This window comes from Colias croceus, chromosome 5 (genome assembly GCF_905220415.1).
Source record: "Colias croceus chromosome 5, ilColCroc2.1".
NCBI classification, from domain to species: domain Eukaryota; kingdom Metazoa; phylum Arthropoda; class Insecta; order Lepidoptera; family Pieridae; genus Colias; species Colias croceus.
Window position 1 is genome coordinate 7876812 of NC_059541.1, and position 18380 is coordinate 7895191.

Below are 18380 nucleotides of genomic sequence, written 5' to 3' on the forward strand. Positions count from 1 at the left end.
TATTTGGTCAAAACTCGAAACGGCACATACGTTTATATTTTACTCTAGGTCTAGTGTTTCATATAAATGAAAACAATAGATTTGAATAAAAATGAAAATAAAACAAGTTGCAAGTGCTAATTTGCTTTTTGGGTGTTTCAATAGTATATTTTTTGTGAGTATAAAAACGATGATACCCAATTGTTTAAATTCTGATGTGTACAAATAGTATAGGCAGTAATATTTTCTAGGTTTGTGGTTTCGTTCAAGTAGTGGGAGGTTTCTATCTGCTTTGCGATACACGGAGGATTCTTTTGTCGCGTTTGTTGGCGACGCCTGAAGACGGGCTAGAGGAGCCACCGTTTTATTATGTTGCTCTGGCGTTGCTTGTATCCGGTTTGGCGATTTGCGCTCTTGCGTCTCTTGGTGTGTGGGCGACTTGTATGCCGGGATATATCGTATTAACATTAGTGAGTATTATATCATAATCACTACATATATTATTAAATAAAGTTGCTTCCCGCTGTCTATCTATTCCTATGTGAGCTTAGATCTTTTAAAACAATGCAACGGATTTTGATGCGATTTTTTTTTTAATAAACAGAGGTTCAAGAGGCGGGTCGCTAGCATATTTTGTAAATTGCATGAATTTCATATTTAGTGAACATGTGTGAAGGTGATCAGCCTTCTGTGTCCTGCCAGACCAAGACATTTTTTTTTCTTCGTCTCTACCGGGAATCGAACCCAGGACGCCTCGGTTCTACGCTCACGCGTTAACCACTGTACCAAGGAGGCGATCAAGTTAGTGAAAATAATAAAATATAATAATAAAAATCTGAGTGTTACATGGTAAGCAAACATTAAATGGTAAACAATAAAGCGATTACAATTAAAATATATTTCGAACATAAGAATTTGATGCAATATTTTTATCATCATGTTGAGATAAAATTGTATTTTAAAGTATATCCGTTATTATTTCCAGTACTTCCTAGTAGTATTAGCGCTACTTCTATGCGAATGCGCCGCGGGTGTGATAGCGGCTATATGGCCCAGGTGCTTCGGCATACAGAACACACGCGGTGGTGCGGTTGGAGCGTTACAAGGATACTATGGAGTTCCTGACTATGAAGATTTTACCTCCGCTGTGGATCTTGCTCAGACTGAGGTAAAATGGAGTTTTGTAAATAACTTGCATACAAAAAAGCCGGATTAAATGCTATAAAGCATTAATTCTGCGTATAATGTGTTAAGTAACGCAGTTTTGTATAATATTTCAGTTAAAATGTTGCGGAATGACGAGTGCCCGTAACTACGACATGTCGGTGTGGCAGCTCCAACGTTTAGGCCCGCGCGGCATGGCCGTTCCTCTTAGCTGCTGCGTCCAGAATGATCTAGAAATTTCTTACCTCAACCCAGCTCCTTTTAACCAGTCACGTTGCCAGGAAGTCAAGCCTAATGCGCAATTTCGTCATGTACCGGTGAGCCATTTAATTTTTTTTTTACAAAGCAACCGTGATTTAATGCTATACATTATATTTCTCATTTCTTCTCTTTCTTTTTTTATATAATATCTACTCACATATTTTTAGTCAATCATCAATCAATGGATATTTATCCATACAGTCTGATCTAATATCGCACGCAGTAAAAATATAATAATAGATATAATTTATTATTTACAGGGATGTTTAATGAAATTGGAGGATTGGTACCAACAGCAGTATTTCGTGTTCATGCTGGCCTTATTCGTCATCGCCGTATTCAAGTTGGGCATACTTCTCACTACAGTTTTCTCTTGTATAAGACTGAGGAAACGGCGCCAAGAAATTCACATGTACATAAACAGCGGTAAAAGGAATGAGAATATTTACGAACGTAATATGGGTGAAAAAGATGAACCGATCACCACGAAATACGTGCAACCAAACAACTTCTACAGCCCTCGCGTGCGCAACCCCAGGCTTTTCCACACAAAACCGAATGAGATGGTATGAGAATTAGCCACGGAGATAAATTCTTTAGAGAAAAAACTTGATAAATTCTCCGATTTTCTGTACAAGCACCAAGCGGACTCGCTGATGTGGTAATAAATTCAGAAATTGGAATATTCACATACATAATTCAACTTTAGTGCCATAATATTCGTGTTCATATCAAACCCATTCTCATTTTTAATTCCGCTCTCTAAAGGATTTAGCTCCATTGTTCATAATTGTTTTTCGAAAATACTTTTGTTGTCATTTATATTAGTATACAAAATAAAATGCGTATGTATTTTTTTCAATATGTAATATTATTTTTAAAAGAACATTCAAAAATTGGTCCTAAAGTTAAAACATTGTTAACAATGGCTCTGGAATGTTTTTAACATTTACAATTATTGGTTTATTGTTGTATAATAAACAGAGAGCTTTATATCGCCTTGACAAAATCATTAATAAATACATAGGTACATATCCTTACTTAAGGCAGTTTTAAAATATATGAAAATATAATACATAAATAACTTCATGTAACCAAAAACTCAATAGTTAAAATAAAACCAACATCGAGTATTCCAGAATTCCAAAAACCTCACCCTAAATGATACATGAGATCCTTAACAATAACAATAATCTATCTATTTATAATAATTGATACTATATTACCTATTGACCGTTGAGACCGACATCACAGTATAAACTAATAATTACATCTTAGGTACAGGAATGATCTTACGATATACTAAACCCCTAAAAAAATGTACATTTGCACTACAATTAAATATAGATTGGGCCATTCCAAGGCGGATAGAATAATCCCACCAATAACCTGTGCGCGAGAGTCGCAAGATTATCGGTAAGACGTCAGTGGCGGTCCAGAAAACAAATAAATTACTATGCTGTAGTTAGATGGTAAAATACAAAATTCATCACTATAAAGTTTCTATAAATGTATTGCCCCGAATCTATTTCGTCATAAATAAATTTATTTCAATGTAAATAAAATTTATTGAATGTCTTTTGTGCTATCTTATTCCTATAAAAGCTATAAGAATAATAAATTTAACAATAAATAGTATACAGTTAAAAAATCTACACTGCGATAAAATGGAAAACTGAAATTTTATGGCATTAATTTCAGCTATTCTGGCTGACTCGAGTTTCACACTACGATAACGTCACCGAAAACTCTATATTACAATATCTATACAAACGAACGACTCGTGAACAATCGCAAATACTATATTAAAATACTACGAAATTTTACAATAAATAGTCTATAAAACGGAGCGTCATAAAGATTTAGGAAGATCACTACATTAATAAACGTTTACAAGAACATGATTATGAAATCTGGTGATAAATTCCTGTTTAATAACTTTGGTCAATATTTTACATTGGTCACGAATTTATTTTAGTCGGAAACGATGCGATCGTTTCGGTTAGATTTAGAGTATGTCGTTTAGGAATGAGTTGTCTAGAGAACTGAGTAGTTCTTGTGCGGTCAGGTTGGAGGTATCGGAGGAGGGCATGTTGTCGAGGAAGTCCAGGTTAAAGTCTGCCGTTTGTCCCGTGAAGGAAGACGTGTGCAGGGAGGGGAATGAATGCCCTGCGTTGCTATTTTGGCTTTGCATCTGTCCATTTTGTGACATCATGGAGTTCTGTTGCATGGGGTTGTTCTGTGCATGCATGGAAGTGGGCTGGCCTTGCATGGGACCGTTCTGCATGGGATTCCCTTGATGCGCGTTACCCATGTTGCCCATCCCCGCTTGCTGCATCGACATACTCTGCGATTGATTCATGTGTATGTTTGTCATCTGAAATTGTAAACAAATATTGTTTTATCGGAGCAACAACAAACATTGTTATTATTGAAGATTATTCATACATAGTTAGTATTAAATCGTCGGAAATAAAATATGTATGAGGTATTTTCTGTTATATAAATATTTTTACATACTAATTTGGCACAAAAATTGTTACTTATGAACGCTAAAAATTTAATACAACTTTTGTGTCTTATAAAATTATTATTATTTGGATATTTATAAAAACAAAAGTCTAATTACCTGTCCTTGTACACTCATCATTTGATTCTGCTGCATAATAAGATGTGTCATTGGTGACTGTTGCTGATTGGACGCCCTACAAACAAAACATAATATGGTAAATAACACTTCATGCGGTCAAGAGGAAAACTTGGACATGAATCATATTCGATTAAAGTTTTATGAATGAATTATATGCCCGTTGTTTGGGCATATTTATATTCGTTTACGCATAAAGAAAGGGGGTATATTTACATATTTTCGAAGAAAAAACTGTGGATTTTAAAAGTTAGACGTTTTGCAGCTGCAATAAGTTACTTAATTTCTATTGCCTTTTGTTACAGGTTTTTAATTTTATTCATTAACTACCACTGTTTCGAATACATAGGTAAATAATCTCCGAACTAATGCACCATAGTTGCAATATAAGAAAAATGCAATCAAATATGAATTATCGCTTCGTTTCTCTAAAAATTAACGTATTATAACTCGACAAACAAAATCGTATTAAGACTTGGGCGTTTTTCCATTACCCGGCCCGGCTCCGGCACGGCAACGACATTGTCGGGGACCGGTACCGGCACCGGGACTTCGTTTTTCCATTGCGCCGGTGTCGATGCCGGTTTACGCCCGGTGAGTAATGAAAAGTTAAAAAAGGACCCTAGAAAATTCTTCAACTATTTTCGCATGACCGAAGAAACATTTAACTATTTGTTGGAGAAAAGCAATGAGAAAAGCGAACAAAAAACCAAATACGAGTCCCTCCGCTCCACGCCCTCCTACCCGCCCCGCCCCGCGCAGTTACACACTCACACGGCTACAATTCACATAAATATGCAATACATATGCAATTTTGCCGGACCGGCACAAGTGGGAAGCTTGCTACCCCGGCGACGGCGACGGCGCCGGCAGGACTCAATGCCGTGCCGGCGCCGGCGCCGGTAAGTGAAAAAGCGAGCCATATATTTTCATACATTTTTGCTTCCCCGGCAACGGCACGGCGCCGGCGCCGGTGCCTGTGCCGGTGCCGGGCCGGGTAATGGAAAAACGCCCAATATAGTAGGAAATTTATTCGCAGTCATACATATTTGAATTATTACATCTTTGGATTTACCAAAAAGGTTATTCCAAACTAGCTTCGGCCCGCGACTCTGTCCGCGCGAAAAATTAAGATTTTTTTTTCTACGTATTTTTACGGGATAAAAAGTATCATATTTTATGCCCAGAATAATTAGGTATAATTATACCAAGTTTCATCGAAATCAAACCGTTAGTTTTCACGTGATGCCTTCACATACATACCTACAGACAGACAGACAGACAAAAAAAATTTTAATCACATATTTGGGTTTGGTATCGATCCAGTAACTAAGCTATTTATTTTTTCAATATTTTCAATGTACAGAATTGACCCTTCTACAGATTTACTATATGTATAGATGGGATAGGTGATTGTGAAGTTATTGTATAATGGAATAATAAATTTCGCATACAAAATTGATTCATCAGATAACGGGACTTAACATCATTAAGGACAAATCTGTATTACAAAATAAATAAATTTATACCTCTGTTGTTGTTGCTGCTGTTGTTGTTGTTGATGTTGCATCAACTGTTGCTGTTGTAAACGCGCTTGTTGCATTTGCAATTGTTGTTGCTGAGTCATACTGTTAACCCCGCCCACGTTGCCCATACCACCCATACCGCCCATGTTGAAACCTTCAAATGAATGATAAGAAATTATAATTTATGAAAAAAAAGAAATGTTACTAATATATTTGTTATAAATGTGATACTATCTTTTTTGTGTATCTCTACATTTTACCGGGTACCAGGAAGGCTCTAGCAAGTAGTGCACAATTTTTCTAATATTAGAAAGCTGAGGAACTTGTCGATAACTTATATTTTATCTAACATAATTTTACGACCAGTGAGATAAGCTAGTAATTTACTATGTAATGCACTGCACCTTCATTTATTATTTTTCTACCTATTTATCAAGGAAAGCTATTCAACAACATTCTACAACCAATAGGATCAGCACTCAGCTAGTGCATAATCATCTAAATTAGCACGAAGCGGGTATCACGGGAATATAGCTGTTGGTTTTGTGCCATTTGATTTATTTGGCACCAAAACAAAAATACAGTAAAGAAAGAAAAATAAATTAAATGCCAAAAAGGTTCTCACGTGATCAAAAGTTACACAGAAAGTTATTTTATAAATGTCTGATTTATAAATGATGTGAATGCCATAAAGCATTTGAATGCCATAAAACCAAAAATATAAATTCTACACAGAAAGTTTCCTACCACGGGTTTTCAGCCGCGACCGTCAAATCACTCACCCTGATGGTGGTGCGGGAACTGCTGGCGCGCGCTCTGCTGCTGTATGAGCACGTGGCGCCAGTCGGGCGGGTAGTGGCGCGCGTGCGGCGCGAAGGCGCGCGGCGGCGCCGGCCGCCGGGCCGCCGCCGCCGACACGAACCGCGCCTTGTACTCCGGCGGCGGCGGCCGCATCTGCTGCTGTTGCGCGCGCAACATCTGCTGTTGTTGCTGTTGCAACATTTTCGCTTGTTGCTCGCGCGATATGCCCGCTGCTGTTATGCCTGTTAATGGGGGTCTATTGTTAATGTACTAGATAGGAAGACCAGATTATGTACGTATCGCTTTTTTTTTGATAGAAGATTAGGCAAACGAGCATGTGGATCGCTTGATAGTAAGAGATTAAAACCCATAGGCATCTACAGACGTGGCCGAAGATGTGTTGCAGACTCTTTAATCTGGAGGTAAGCAAATGTATGCTTACGGTTTTGTAATTTAAAGTGTGTACTCTCTAGTATATGGAACAGAGTACGTTGTTCCTGCAGTTTTATCATGAATACCCCAGCCAAATATTCAAGTAGTCTTCGTATTTCTATTACGACATTTTTTATTTTCAAATATTACCGCAAATGTTTGAACGTAGCAATCAATAAGAATGATGTAAGATTTCTATTGAATATAAACTATAGCATCGTGTAACAACAAATTATGTAACTTTGCGACTACAGAGAACTCTAATTCGCGGAAATAAATAGATAGGTATATATATAATCGAAACTGAATAATGAATATTTTGTAATAAATTATGTTTGATCACTAAAGCTAATGTAAACAACTAAATAGGTAGTTCACAAATATTGATGGATGAGCCTACGCCTAGTGTCGGTTAATTATACACTGAATTATTGAAAGTACAATTTACGGTATTGAATAACTGTTAAAATGTATCCGCCAAATATACGTAAATTATTTCACGTCTCTCAGTTTGAAATTAAATTGGTTCGCCTCATATACTGCGTCTAACGCGACCTCTATTCGCAATACAATTTCGATTCCTAGCAATTGACGCATAGGTAATTTTCAGAAAAGTAGGTTAAAGCTAATTGATTTATAATTAGTTATATTGTAACTTATTCATGATATGTTCATTATTCTAGTAACACTGATTACTACAACTGCATAGGTACTTTATCATTAAAATATTTCCTACTATGTATTTATTTGTAGTTTAAACGTAGATACATATTTGCAAATACAGTTATTCGAAATACAGTTTAAGTTTTCCGAAGTTTACTATTTTAATATTTACAACATAGAATATAGATTAGGTAAAGCTACTAGTATAGTAGTACTATTATTTGTTAAACATAAACACTACATTGTTTTAAATAATATTGGCAAGTAATATAGTCATAATCAACGCGAAACAGTGGGCAATAAAATATTTTAACGTGATAAGTGTATTACGTATGGGTTTTTGTGCGATTAACATTATATCATCTCGAGGGACATAGTCATTTAATATACAGATAGTAAGAATTTGTTTTATATATTTACTAAATTTAGGTAATTCAGATTACAATTATCCTCAAACTTGTATTTGTTAGAAAAACCCCATGTTATATCAACACCTAATCGTTGCTGTCATTTGTATATTTTATATTCTGGTATTTTTACTTTAATTTTATTATTAATTCGAGGATAATTTTGAAACATTACACCCATGAAAATAACGATAGGTACATATTTAAATAATATTTCTTGGTTGCTCTCTGCTCTCTCAAGTAATCAATTTTCACTATAGTTGCAGGTGATGATATCTGATAAACCTATTTAAGGGAACAAGTCGCGAATATACCATAAAGTTAAATTATTGTTGGAAGTAAGGAACGCTATAATGAAATTAATTTTTCACTAAGTAAATAGGTATTATCATGCGTCAACTCTACGCATTTGCATGACGATAATGACGCAAGTTCTATTACATAGTTACGCCTTTAACTTTCGTTATTTAACTGCTGAATAAGTGAACTATACATTCCCTTATTTGTTGTATTATTATGAAACAAACCACAATTTGAAAACCAATTCTATCAATACAAATTTATATCCATGCAGGTAAGCTTTAAGTCTTCTGTTTCCTGCCAGAATATCTCAAGTGCAGACTTACTACGCTTTAATAATCCCGCTTAAATTATTAAACTTTTATTTAGGGATGTCACAAATATTTAATAATAGAATTCTTACCCAAAGGCGGTTGTGGTCCCGGCGCTGCCTGCTGCGTGGGTCCCGCGGGCCGAGCTCGCATGCCCTGCGAGAAGTTCATACTCTGCGACTGAGACACGCTGTACGAATCGCAACCACCACCTAGAAAATAATATAGTTAATAAAAACACGCTAAAACTTATGAAATTATTGTATCGTCACCGATCGTTGATAAGTGTACAAATTTTAAATCTGTCCATTTACAGTGGGTCAAAATCGAGTCTATAGGAGTCGGTTACACTTACACACAAACATACAGATGAAGATTATTAAAGCGTGTTAAAAAAAGGTTTAAATACATTATGAGTTTAGGTGGGTTCATGACATCTTTAAGCTCCATCACCGGATCAACTAGATAGTATCATATTATCTATTATATTGTACATATCTACGTATTAAATGAGTAAAGACAGTTTCATGATCATAAATTATCTTATAAAAAGTAGGTGAAAAAAAAACTTCTTAAATATTAACTTTGTCATAGCTCGATCTAATCATCTTGTTAATATATTATCAGACCACAAGAAGGAAGTTAAGCTAGTCATGTAGGTAACACAGGTTTAGTGAAATGAAATCTAATAGCTGTATGTCGGTATAGAGTATAGACTATAGAGCATGCAAATAGGTAGACATATATCTAGATTTTTTATCATTTTATTAATGGTACAGTTATTTTTCTATTTTTAGGAGTTACAAACATATCTGAAATGTTTTTCAGATAAATATAGTAATTTATAAATAGAATAAAAGATACAGTTAGGTATATTTTTTTAGTTAGGTATATTTAGAATATTTTTGTTGAATAATCAATTCAACAAAATATATTCTAATATGTAATGTATTTGTATGTAATATATAATGATGTATAGAATTTACATAAAGTCATACACTGTAGTGACGCGAACTTGAATAGTCTTGTATTCAAGGCTAGACAAGTTATCTAGCTACGTTGTAAATAGCCTAATAATTATTTTTATTGTCTGTTTATATTAAAATCCTTGTGACATTTTAACGCTAATATTATGAGGAAAATCCTTTTGATTTTTTTAAATATAAATACTTAATTGAGCGATTTCTCAAATTCTTTCACATGTAAACACAAACAAGCTAGGTACATTATTCCTAAGTCTCAAAGAACTTTTTCTTAGTTCTATCCCGGTTTAAAACAAGCGAAACCAGAGCGAGTGAGTAATTTATAAAGAACCATCTCTTGAATTAGAAAGTGACAATAATTCTTAGCTCAACTCTTGTTCGTTTTTATTTATTAATTCAAGTACTCACTTGATAAAATTATTCCTACAAAAATACGTTAACCAATAAGTTTTATACGTATAAATTATATAAGATAAAATTCATTGATTCGCTAAAATTTCATTCATACAAAACAATTTGTTTTACGTTAGCATTATTGGAGATTTATGCAATTACACATCACGTCGCACTGACAAACGAGTCTTACCTGCTCCCTTTGCCATAAAAAGGGCAGGATATAAGGTTATCGCTTTGAACTTATCGACGATTGGATTAGGGATTCGAAAACGTCCTACAATAAAAATAAAACATTACGAGATTTGGAAATGCAAACGATTGTGTATTTAAAACAGTTACGCATAATGTAAAAAGTGATACAAAAATTACTTATTAACAAGATATAGGAACGTAATTAATAACAAGTATTTATAACAAGTTGGCATGATCACATGATTTCCTTACTGCTCTATGTTCCGTATACGTACGCTTCCTACAAATTAGAAAACGTGATTTGTTTATGTTTTTCGAAATACACTTTTTCCCTATTTATATTAAACCTATAATTAAGTTATTATTAAATTTATTATTTATCAATATTTATCTTATCAATGAATATAAAATAATATAGGTAGGTCAATACTTTTACTACACAATTATGATTGTGAATAAACTGCACTACAATAATAATAAGCTTAAGTATTGAATTTCATTGTATAAATACATATACATATAAATACCAGGAAATGTTCAAAAACACAAAAGCATAGAAGTATCCCAAAAAAAGTATTATCGAACTACCCGCTATTTACGATATACTACGATCTCCCGCTAAATCGGCGGTCTTGCTCTGAAAACCATTCAAATGTAAAAAATTAATAAGCGTTAGTTATTATTTTTTAATACTATCTATGAATATAGCCAATAAATTTATAGGAATGACAGTAGAGAACTGAAATTACAGTCATTTAGGTACGTTGTGTTGTGATTTAATATCATAAAGCGTACCCATCTTCAGCGGATTGCGCTAGTCGTAAAAGAAAAACCCAAAATATTTCCACGTAATGAATAAAAATACTTTTATTACAATCGAAATAAATAGTAAGTCTATAATATAAAAAGCTTTTAAAGATTAATTATAATATTTTACCGACCTGGCCACAGCTCAAGTATAAAAGATGCTAATTAAGAGAATTCAAGGAGAAATCCATTGGAAAAATCATTGTTTTTCATTTACTTAGACAGTGGACGTGTCAACATAACAATGTATAACATCCCCGAAGTGTTCAGCATGGCGCATTCCCGCAGATCGTCAACCTCAGATGTTCCGTCCCCCCTCCCTCATCTGCTGATCATCCACTTTCGACCTTACATAACACTTAACACGTTAGCATAAGGCTGAATATGGCTCATGACGCGCAATCTACTAGACACATACCCCTTCGTGCGTTGTACCGGGTGTTATGAAAAATAAACTAAGAATGCGATGTTTTACAATGTAAACCTATAAGTAGCTTGACATCTGAATATATGCGCGACGCATCCATTTATTGTATTGCTAATCCGTAACAGTGAAGGAAAAGTGCGTAAAAATATTATTTTCCAGTAAATTGTAAGTTCTGATGTGTATTGTTTTCTTCAAAACTGGTTTCTCATTCGAGCAGTAAAGCCTGTATGTCGTTATATAATACTAATTTAGTTGTTATTCAAGCACAGTTTAATTATAAAAATACACTACAATACGTGGCGATTGAATTAACTGATTTCTAAAATTGTTTAAAATATTCATAGGGACGCGGACGTTACCGAAAACTGAACCGTATGGAGTTAACAATGCATAATTTATTGAAAGGTTTATTAATAGGTATATTATGTAAAAGAGTCACTGCGTCGATGGACAGGTAAACAAAACAAGTTGCGATTGCGTTCAAATGTTTTTGTTGAGACAAAAAACGTTAACAAATTGTTTATCATTAATTTTCAAGTGAGCGCACGGCATTGATCGCTGTTTATACCCACTAGGTAATCGTAGGGCAATTCGTTATGCTAGGCGGTTTCTGATTAAAGAAAATCTAAAATATCTATGGCAAAATAATGTAGAACTTAGACAAATAGATAATTAAATTGACAGCAGTACTATTTACGGGGTTGTATTGTCTTTCAAGGAAACCATTTAAATTGTTTTTTAATGTACAAGGAAAAATTTTATATTTGTGTAAAAAAATACCAGCTAAAGATTATGTTACGTATCTTTGAATAGTAGTGTGTTTTATTCCTCAAACTGCAAATAAACATGTGTTTTCGAAAATCATTTATCTAATATCGTTCAGTTTCTGTGTAGTATAAAATTGCATCAAAATTATTTTCTGGTTATTTCTTTATTTCTGGAAGGTGACTTTCCGAATTCGATCAGTGCACCAATATTTCTACTATACAATTAATGTTACGTTCTATATTCAGAGCGCATCATAGCAGAATTCACAGCTTAGTGCCCACTAATAATCATCAAATAGTGCCAAATAGCGTAGCTGAGGAAATATACAGGGTGTCCCACTGTTGGTATACTAAGCTCAAAGGAGGTTATAGTTTTGCATACACTGAGTACGTAAAAAATAATTATAAAATTCCAGACGCATTTTTTTTTCAAAAAGATGAAGTCTGCAAACTCTATGTGTACACCCATTACAAGCATGAAGCAACCCGTCCAGCTTTGCCACCAGCACGTGAGTTATCGTTTAAGATTATGTTTTCATAGATAAAATGCTCACATTAGCGATGATATATATTATGTATATGCCGGTTGCGCGAAGTCAGAGAAGATAACATGGATTTTCAGGGAAAATTTAGCAAAAAAATTATGACGTAATTTTGTTGTTTAAGTATTTTTTTCGCGATCAGTGTATGCAAAACTACAAGTCCCTTCGCGCTTAATATACCAATAGTGGGACACCCCGTATCCAAGTCTACTATCTTCTACTCACGCATATTATATCCGAGCCATCCGTGAGTGCCGTTTTAAAACAGTAACTAAAATCGCTGGACTACAAAATATAACAACTATCAAGCTACAGTTTAATATTCCTTATGAATACAAATTTAAAAGACACAATTGTGCTTGTTTATAAAATACCGGTTATTTTATTTTATTTAAACCGAGTGCCTGTAGAGCTCGAAACTGATTACGTAGCGTCATCCAAATATTCATGCATTATTCTTTCGCCAAAATTTGTATAAACATAAGCCTGAGGCTGATTTTTGACAAGGAACTTGACCGCATTCAAATATAAAACGGTTAATCGGTATACACAGTTTACACACTATCGATTTTAAATCTTTTTATCACAAACTCTATTTATATAATTTTTTAACTACAAATATTATTGTATAGGTAAGTATATATAGTATGTTTTTAAATTTACTTAAAATTTACTAAAGTAAATACCGTAAGTAAGGAATTTCAAGTAAAACATAACAATAACACATAGTTATTTAAATTAAACTGACCATGAAAAAAGAAGTTCAGAGTCCACCCCTCTTTAGGCAAATGCTTGACTTAAGCGTTTTAGCTCGTCAATGAGAGAATTAACCCAGTCACCCAATTTTGGTATTATACAGGGATCCAAATAATTGCAATGTTTACCCAAATGTCATGAAAAAGTGATTTTTAGTACTTCTGGAAACATTTTACTGATCCATAATAATATTATAATAAACTATAGTACAAGGTGCATTATACAATCAATCACAAATGTGTCTGGTCTAGTACAATATAAGCGAGATGAGCATCTCATTTCTGACTTGTTCTTGCATTGATTGATTGACTGCATTAACCTGGAATAAAAAGATTTAATTGGATTCACTTACCCTGGTGATGCTGTGATGAAGGCGTGCCTTGGTGTTGAAACGACGCATACATCCCTTGCTGGGCCGCAGCCGAGACGTGCCCGCCGCCCGCGCCACTCACTTGCATATGCTGTGCGGCTGATACCTTTCGTGTGAAGTGAAGTTTTAATGCATGACATTTTGGGATAAAAATGTGACAAATAATTCTTAGATTTATGTTACGTTCAATTGCAGGATTGGTAGGTTTTTAACTTTGTATCAGTAGCGTGTAGTATGGTGGTGTATATGTTACCGGAAATGTATGAAATCAAGGAATTGTATACAATTCCAAGGAAATGTGTACAATTCCGATACCATTTAGGAAATGTATAAAATATTGTTTAAAAAACTATTTAATGCATGCATATCCCAGGAAATGTATAATCTTCCTAGGAATTGTATACAATTCCTATATCGTTTTAGGAAATGTGTAAAGTAAATGCTTTCTGTAATAAAACACGTTGTTATTTTTTTTTATTATAGCTCTTATTGATACAATCGGGTAACAGTCATACCGTAAAATTGTAATAATATTATGTTCATATTATTATCTTCGATCGTTCGATCTTCGTCGACGGAGCCCCGCGAAGCGGGGCTCCTATTTCTGTGTAGTTTTTTTTTAACAAACCTAACCTAACCTAACCTAACGGCTAACCTAACCTAAACCTAACCTAACTTTGAGGGCGAATATCTCGGCTATTTTTGATTTTAGAGAAAAGTTGTTCCTATAAAACATGCTTATATAAGCGTAATCTTTACGATAAAACAATAATAAATAGGTGTTATAATGACACCAACTCCATCAAAAAATTTTTAAGTCCTGCGCCCCCTTTGCTTTAGTCCAACCCTTGCCTGCGACATATCAATATCTTAAATGTTTCACATTTCCGATAGCTATTTAGGAAATGTATAGATTTCCTAGGAAATGTGTATAAAATAATTTATTTCACACATTTCCGTACGATTTTAGGAATTGTATACATTTCCTAGGAATTGTATACAATGACGGATTACATACATTTCCTGTAACATATACATAAAAATGGTTTGTTAATTTGTGGCTATAGGAACAGATTTACTACATATAGAAAAAAAGAAGGAAAATTTTGCCAATACATATAATATGTGAAACGTAAAGCAAATTTTATCGAATAAAAATTAATTCTAAGAAAAATAGATCGAGTTGAAATCAGTTTACAAATTTTACATAAATTATTGGGTTCAGCCTTCCTAAGCGACTCTATAAAGTGCGACTCCATCGCAAACTTATTTTTAAATCGTGTCCACAATATAAAACCTGTTTCAACGGATATCTTTATGGGTAATTGGGATATCTAGCGCTTTCGCCGATCGAAGCAGATCCACAACGAAATATACCGTTTCCGTATAAGTAAATACTACTTCGATAACATGTAATTACTGCATTTGTACTTTCTTCGGCTGTCGGTAGTTTTAGTCTAGAGTGTTTCCTGTAGATCCAGTGCGGGGTTAAAATCGAAGCATTGGGAAGATGCGTACATGGGGTTTGGTGCGTCTCAGTGACAGCTGCCAGTAAAGATAATATGAACACATATTCACACATTGGTTCTACCGGACGCCGCAAACCAGTTTTGCCGCCCGCACGCCTCGCCACGGTTTTGCCACTCGTCGACCGTCAATATAATATGCGTAATAGCCGCTTAGCCGTACTATACAGCCAGACAAGCTAACGGCACCGCTTATCTAGTCGCGCATCGGCTTTCCGCGCCGTCCGAGGATTGCTATCACGAATGCAGCCACGGGGTAATGCACTAGGCGAAACCGGCATACATCTATAGCATGTGTATCGCATGTATCCCGTTAGATTTTCGTAGATTTCCTTAATATTATTATATGTATAACTATGGCGCTGCTATATTTTTCATGTATAAACTGTTTTGTATGTATAAATCTGCATTCAACCGATATTCAATAATAAAATAATCATAATAATTAATCAATTAAAACGCATTCCCAATCTAATTCCCAGTAGATTGCGACGAATCCTTGTCGACGTGACGTCACAGGAGCAAGCTAACGGTATATATAGCGCGCCTACACAACTACGTCACTGACGCCCACCATGAACAGGTCAAAGGTGAAGTCTATAATTGTACCTGCATGGCTTATATAATTTTTAGTACCATATGCTGGTATTCGTGGAACACAAAAGGAACATCTATCAATATTTTAGCATTATTTTTTTACGAAATAACTTGAATGTTATATTTTTTACAGTATGTGGTAATTTAATCTCAATAGTTCAATATGTATGTAATGATCTAGAAAATACTAGAATGCAATATGAGCAATAAATCATTACCAAGAATTATCATATTATGTTGATGAGATATTCACGATGGAGTGCAACATGTCACCTTTAGTATTCATACAGGCAACATACAGGCATAAATGATCAGACACCCGAGTGAAACAACTTACAATAATTTTATTAAATACTAACATAACTGTTTATGTATTGTTTGAAAGCAAGGGAAGCTTCAGAAGTAAAAGAAACAAAGGTGTATTGTTTGTTCTATATGAACTCTCATCTAACTTCGATGTAAAAACTCTATTACATAAGACGGCACCATGACTTATTTTTGCATTTAAATAAAATGAAAGGAATTTCCGACATGACTAATACATTAAGGTCTAGGGATAGATTTTGTTAACGTTGTTACTATTTCTGGCTTACCCAAGTGATTGATTTCACTTAATTGTGACACGCACAGGGTTAGTGCTTTTCAGTCTACCCTATCATGGAGAAGGTTAACTTCCTTTAATATTCTTTATTTCTTGGTATATAAGGCTCACTGAATTATTTTTAAGTTATTGTTTAAATAAAGCCTTTTTTTTCAACATAAACATTCAGACACTTATTTTAAAAATATCATTTGTAATTTAAAGTGTTCTAAAGCTTATAAAAACATTCTAATAGTTTGTGTAGAAATAACTAATGAATAAGACTTGCTCATATCAGCATTCAGCTGTATAAAATCGATTCAAATAGTGCGAATCCATTACAGGCACTACAGCTAAATTACTAGCGTATTCCCATAACAGTATTGATTATTTCGCTTATAAAATCTTTTATCTCTGAGTGCGCTTGGTACTGTGTTTTTAATTAAGGGAGTAGCGAGATAGTAATGGGTGGGGACACGTGTGTTCACAGGAAGTTATCGTGTAGACCGCTCTTTTTATACCATTCGAATAATACCGATGTCATCGTTCGTGTCGCGGCGCCTTATCGTACATTGTTACACTTTAGAAAGTTGTGGAGAGGACCGGTTCCACACAATGTACGGGGAACTAAGAATATCTAATACAGACCACTTACCGTTAATGTAAACCGATGACAACTTAAACAATGGAAATTAAGAGCGGCTCGCGTGGATGTTTACTAAAAACGTGTTAATCGAACCGGTGATGTAATTTCTATTTTGAGTCTCGCTTCAAGGTATCCGGACCCCACGAAATGCATTCTTTATTTTTTATTAGATCCGAATTGATGAGGATATGGCGTCCGCATCGTTTACATATACCTATGTATCAACTAAACTCTGCGCTTTTTCTATTAATTTAATGCACGAAATAATTCAGCATCATAATATATTATGCATCGGTATAATGCAGCAAACATGTGGAAGGGAACATGTTCAAACTTATTCAAAATCAATTCCTTACTTTATGCTCCCGAGTCCTACACCTACATAATTTTATATGTACATATGTACATGATATAACTGCTCATGTAAGTAACCGTGCCCTTTTATGTCATCGTCTAGCGAACAAATATTACAACTCCAATGCCCCAGAAAAAAGTGAAAAGCCTAAAAGTAAATTAGGGCAGTTACAATGAGATTGAGTTGTTAACACGCATTGTACAATTTTTGGTATATGGTCCTTGAATAGAGTTATGGTAATAAAGATAATTATTTTCAACATCCTAAGATGACATGAACGAAGTTCAATAATAGTTTTTAAAACTCGCAATAAAACACGTATTTAACAAAAGTCCGAAATAGCTTGAATACATATATGTTAGTACTAAAGAGAGAAATGGCGCATGATTTTACTACGCGAGCACACAAGTATCGACTTAATTACTTGTTCAATTATTCAAAACTTTACACTTTCCAAAACAAAAGTGCGGCTCTTACTTTGCAATTCGTATCGCCGCATTGTTTCCGCAGGTCACAGATAAATCCTAGCAGAATAATATCTGTGAATCAAGTACGCGTAACTTTTTCACTTATAGACGGAACTTTATTTACAGTTCAAATATTGTAACATGTGGTCGGGCACATGTGTTATTTGCGAATCTTATTAGTAAACATAATTTAGATCTCTACGTAATGTGTTACGTTATTTATATCAAGCTCCATATAACGTATTAGTGAGAACGTGTAGATTGGACAGAATTTTTAATAGCATATAAATTAGCAGCTGCGAAATCGAGCTTGTTCATTAGCACTTATTTCGAAGCAGTGAATTCTAAGACATAATTTAGTGAAGCGGGCGTGGGTTTAGTTAGAAGAAGAAGGCACGGATAGTCGTGTCGCACTCGTCAACCCTTCGCAGTCTGCGAGTGGACGGGCAGCGCGCGCACTCTCACCCCGGTCGATAAT

At 34.5% G+C, this 18380-nt stretch overlaps 2 protein-coding genes across 4 annotated transcripts in view; one reads left to right on the plus strand and one right to left on the minus strand.

The window, feature by feature from the left end:
* Positions 1 to 13: 13 nt before the first annotated feature.
* LOC123691905 (tetraspanin-17) lies at positions 14 to 2197 on the plus strand. The gene is made up of 5 exons (XM_045636491.1): positions 14 to 154; positions 231 to 449; positions 965 to 1147; positions 1260 to 1460; positions 1665 to 2197. Exons 1-5 carry the CDS (start codon positions 92 to 94, stop codon positions 1974 to 1976), a joined length of 978 nt encoding a protein of 325 aa, XP_045492447.1. The 5' UTR covers positions 14 to 91; the 3' UTR covers positions 1977 to 2197.
* Positions 2198 to 2254: 57 nt separating this feature from the next.
* LOC123691653 (neurogenic protein mastermind-like) overlaps positions 2255 to 18380 on the minus strand; it is a 36345-nt gene continuing 20219 nt past the window's right edge. For all 3 annotated transcript variants that reach the window (XM_045636158.1, XM_045636157.1, XM_045636159.1), the window contains 6 exons: positions 13714 to 13837; positions 8584 to 8703; positions 6360 to 6620; positions 5581 to 5731; positions 4034 to 4109; positions 2255 to 3781 (listed from right to left, as the gene is read on the minus strand). In XM_045636158.1, coding sequence (XP_045492114.1) covers positions 3413 to 3781; positions 4034 to 4109; positions 5581 to 5731; positions 6360 to 6620; positions 8584 to 8703; positions 13714 to 13837 — 1101 coding nt within the window. In that variant the 3' untranslated portion in view covers positions 2255 to 3412. The remainder of the gene's footprint in view (positions 3782 to 4033; positions 4110 to 5580; positions 5732 to 6359; positions 6621 to 8583; positions 8704 to 13713; positions 13838 to 18380) is intronic.

Excerpts from the sequence above, each read along its gene's own strand:
- LOC123691905 (XM_045636491.1), top strand. The coding sequence starts at position 92 with ATGAAAATAAAACAAGTTGCAAGTGCTAATTTGCTTTTTGGGTGTTTC. Across the intron at positions 155-230 it reads GTTTCAATAGTATATTTTTT|GTTTGTGGTTTCGTTCAAGT; the intron begins GTGAGTATAAAA and ends AATATTTTCTAG. Across the intron at positions 1,461-1,664 it reads CGCAATTTCGTCATGTACCG|GGATGTTTAATGAAATTGGA; the intron begins GTGAGCCATTTA and ends TATTATTTACAG.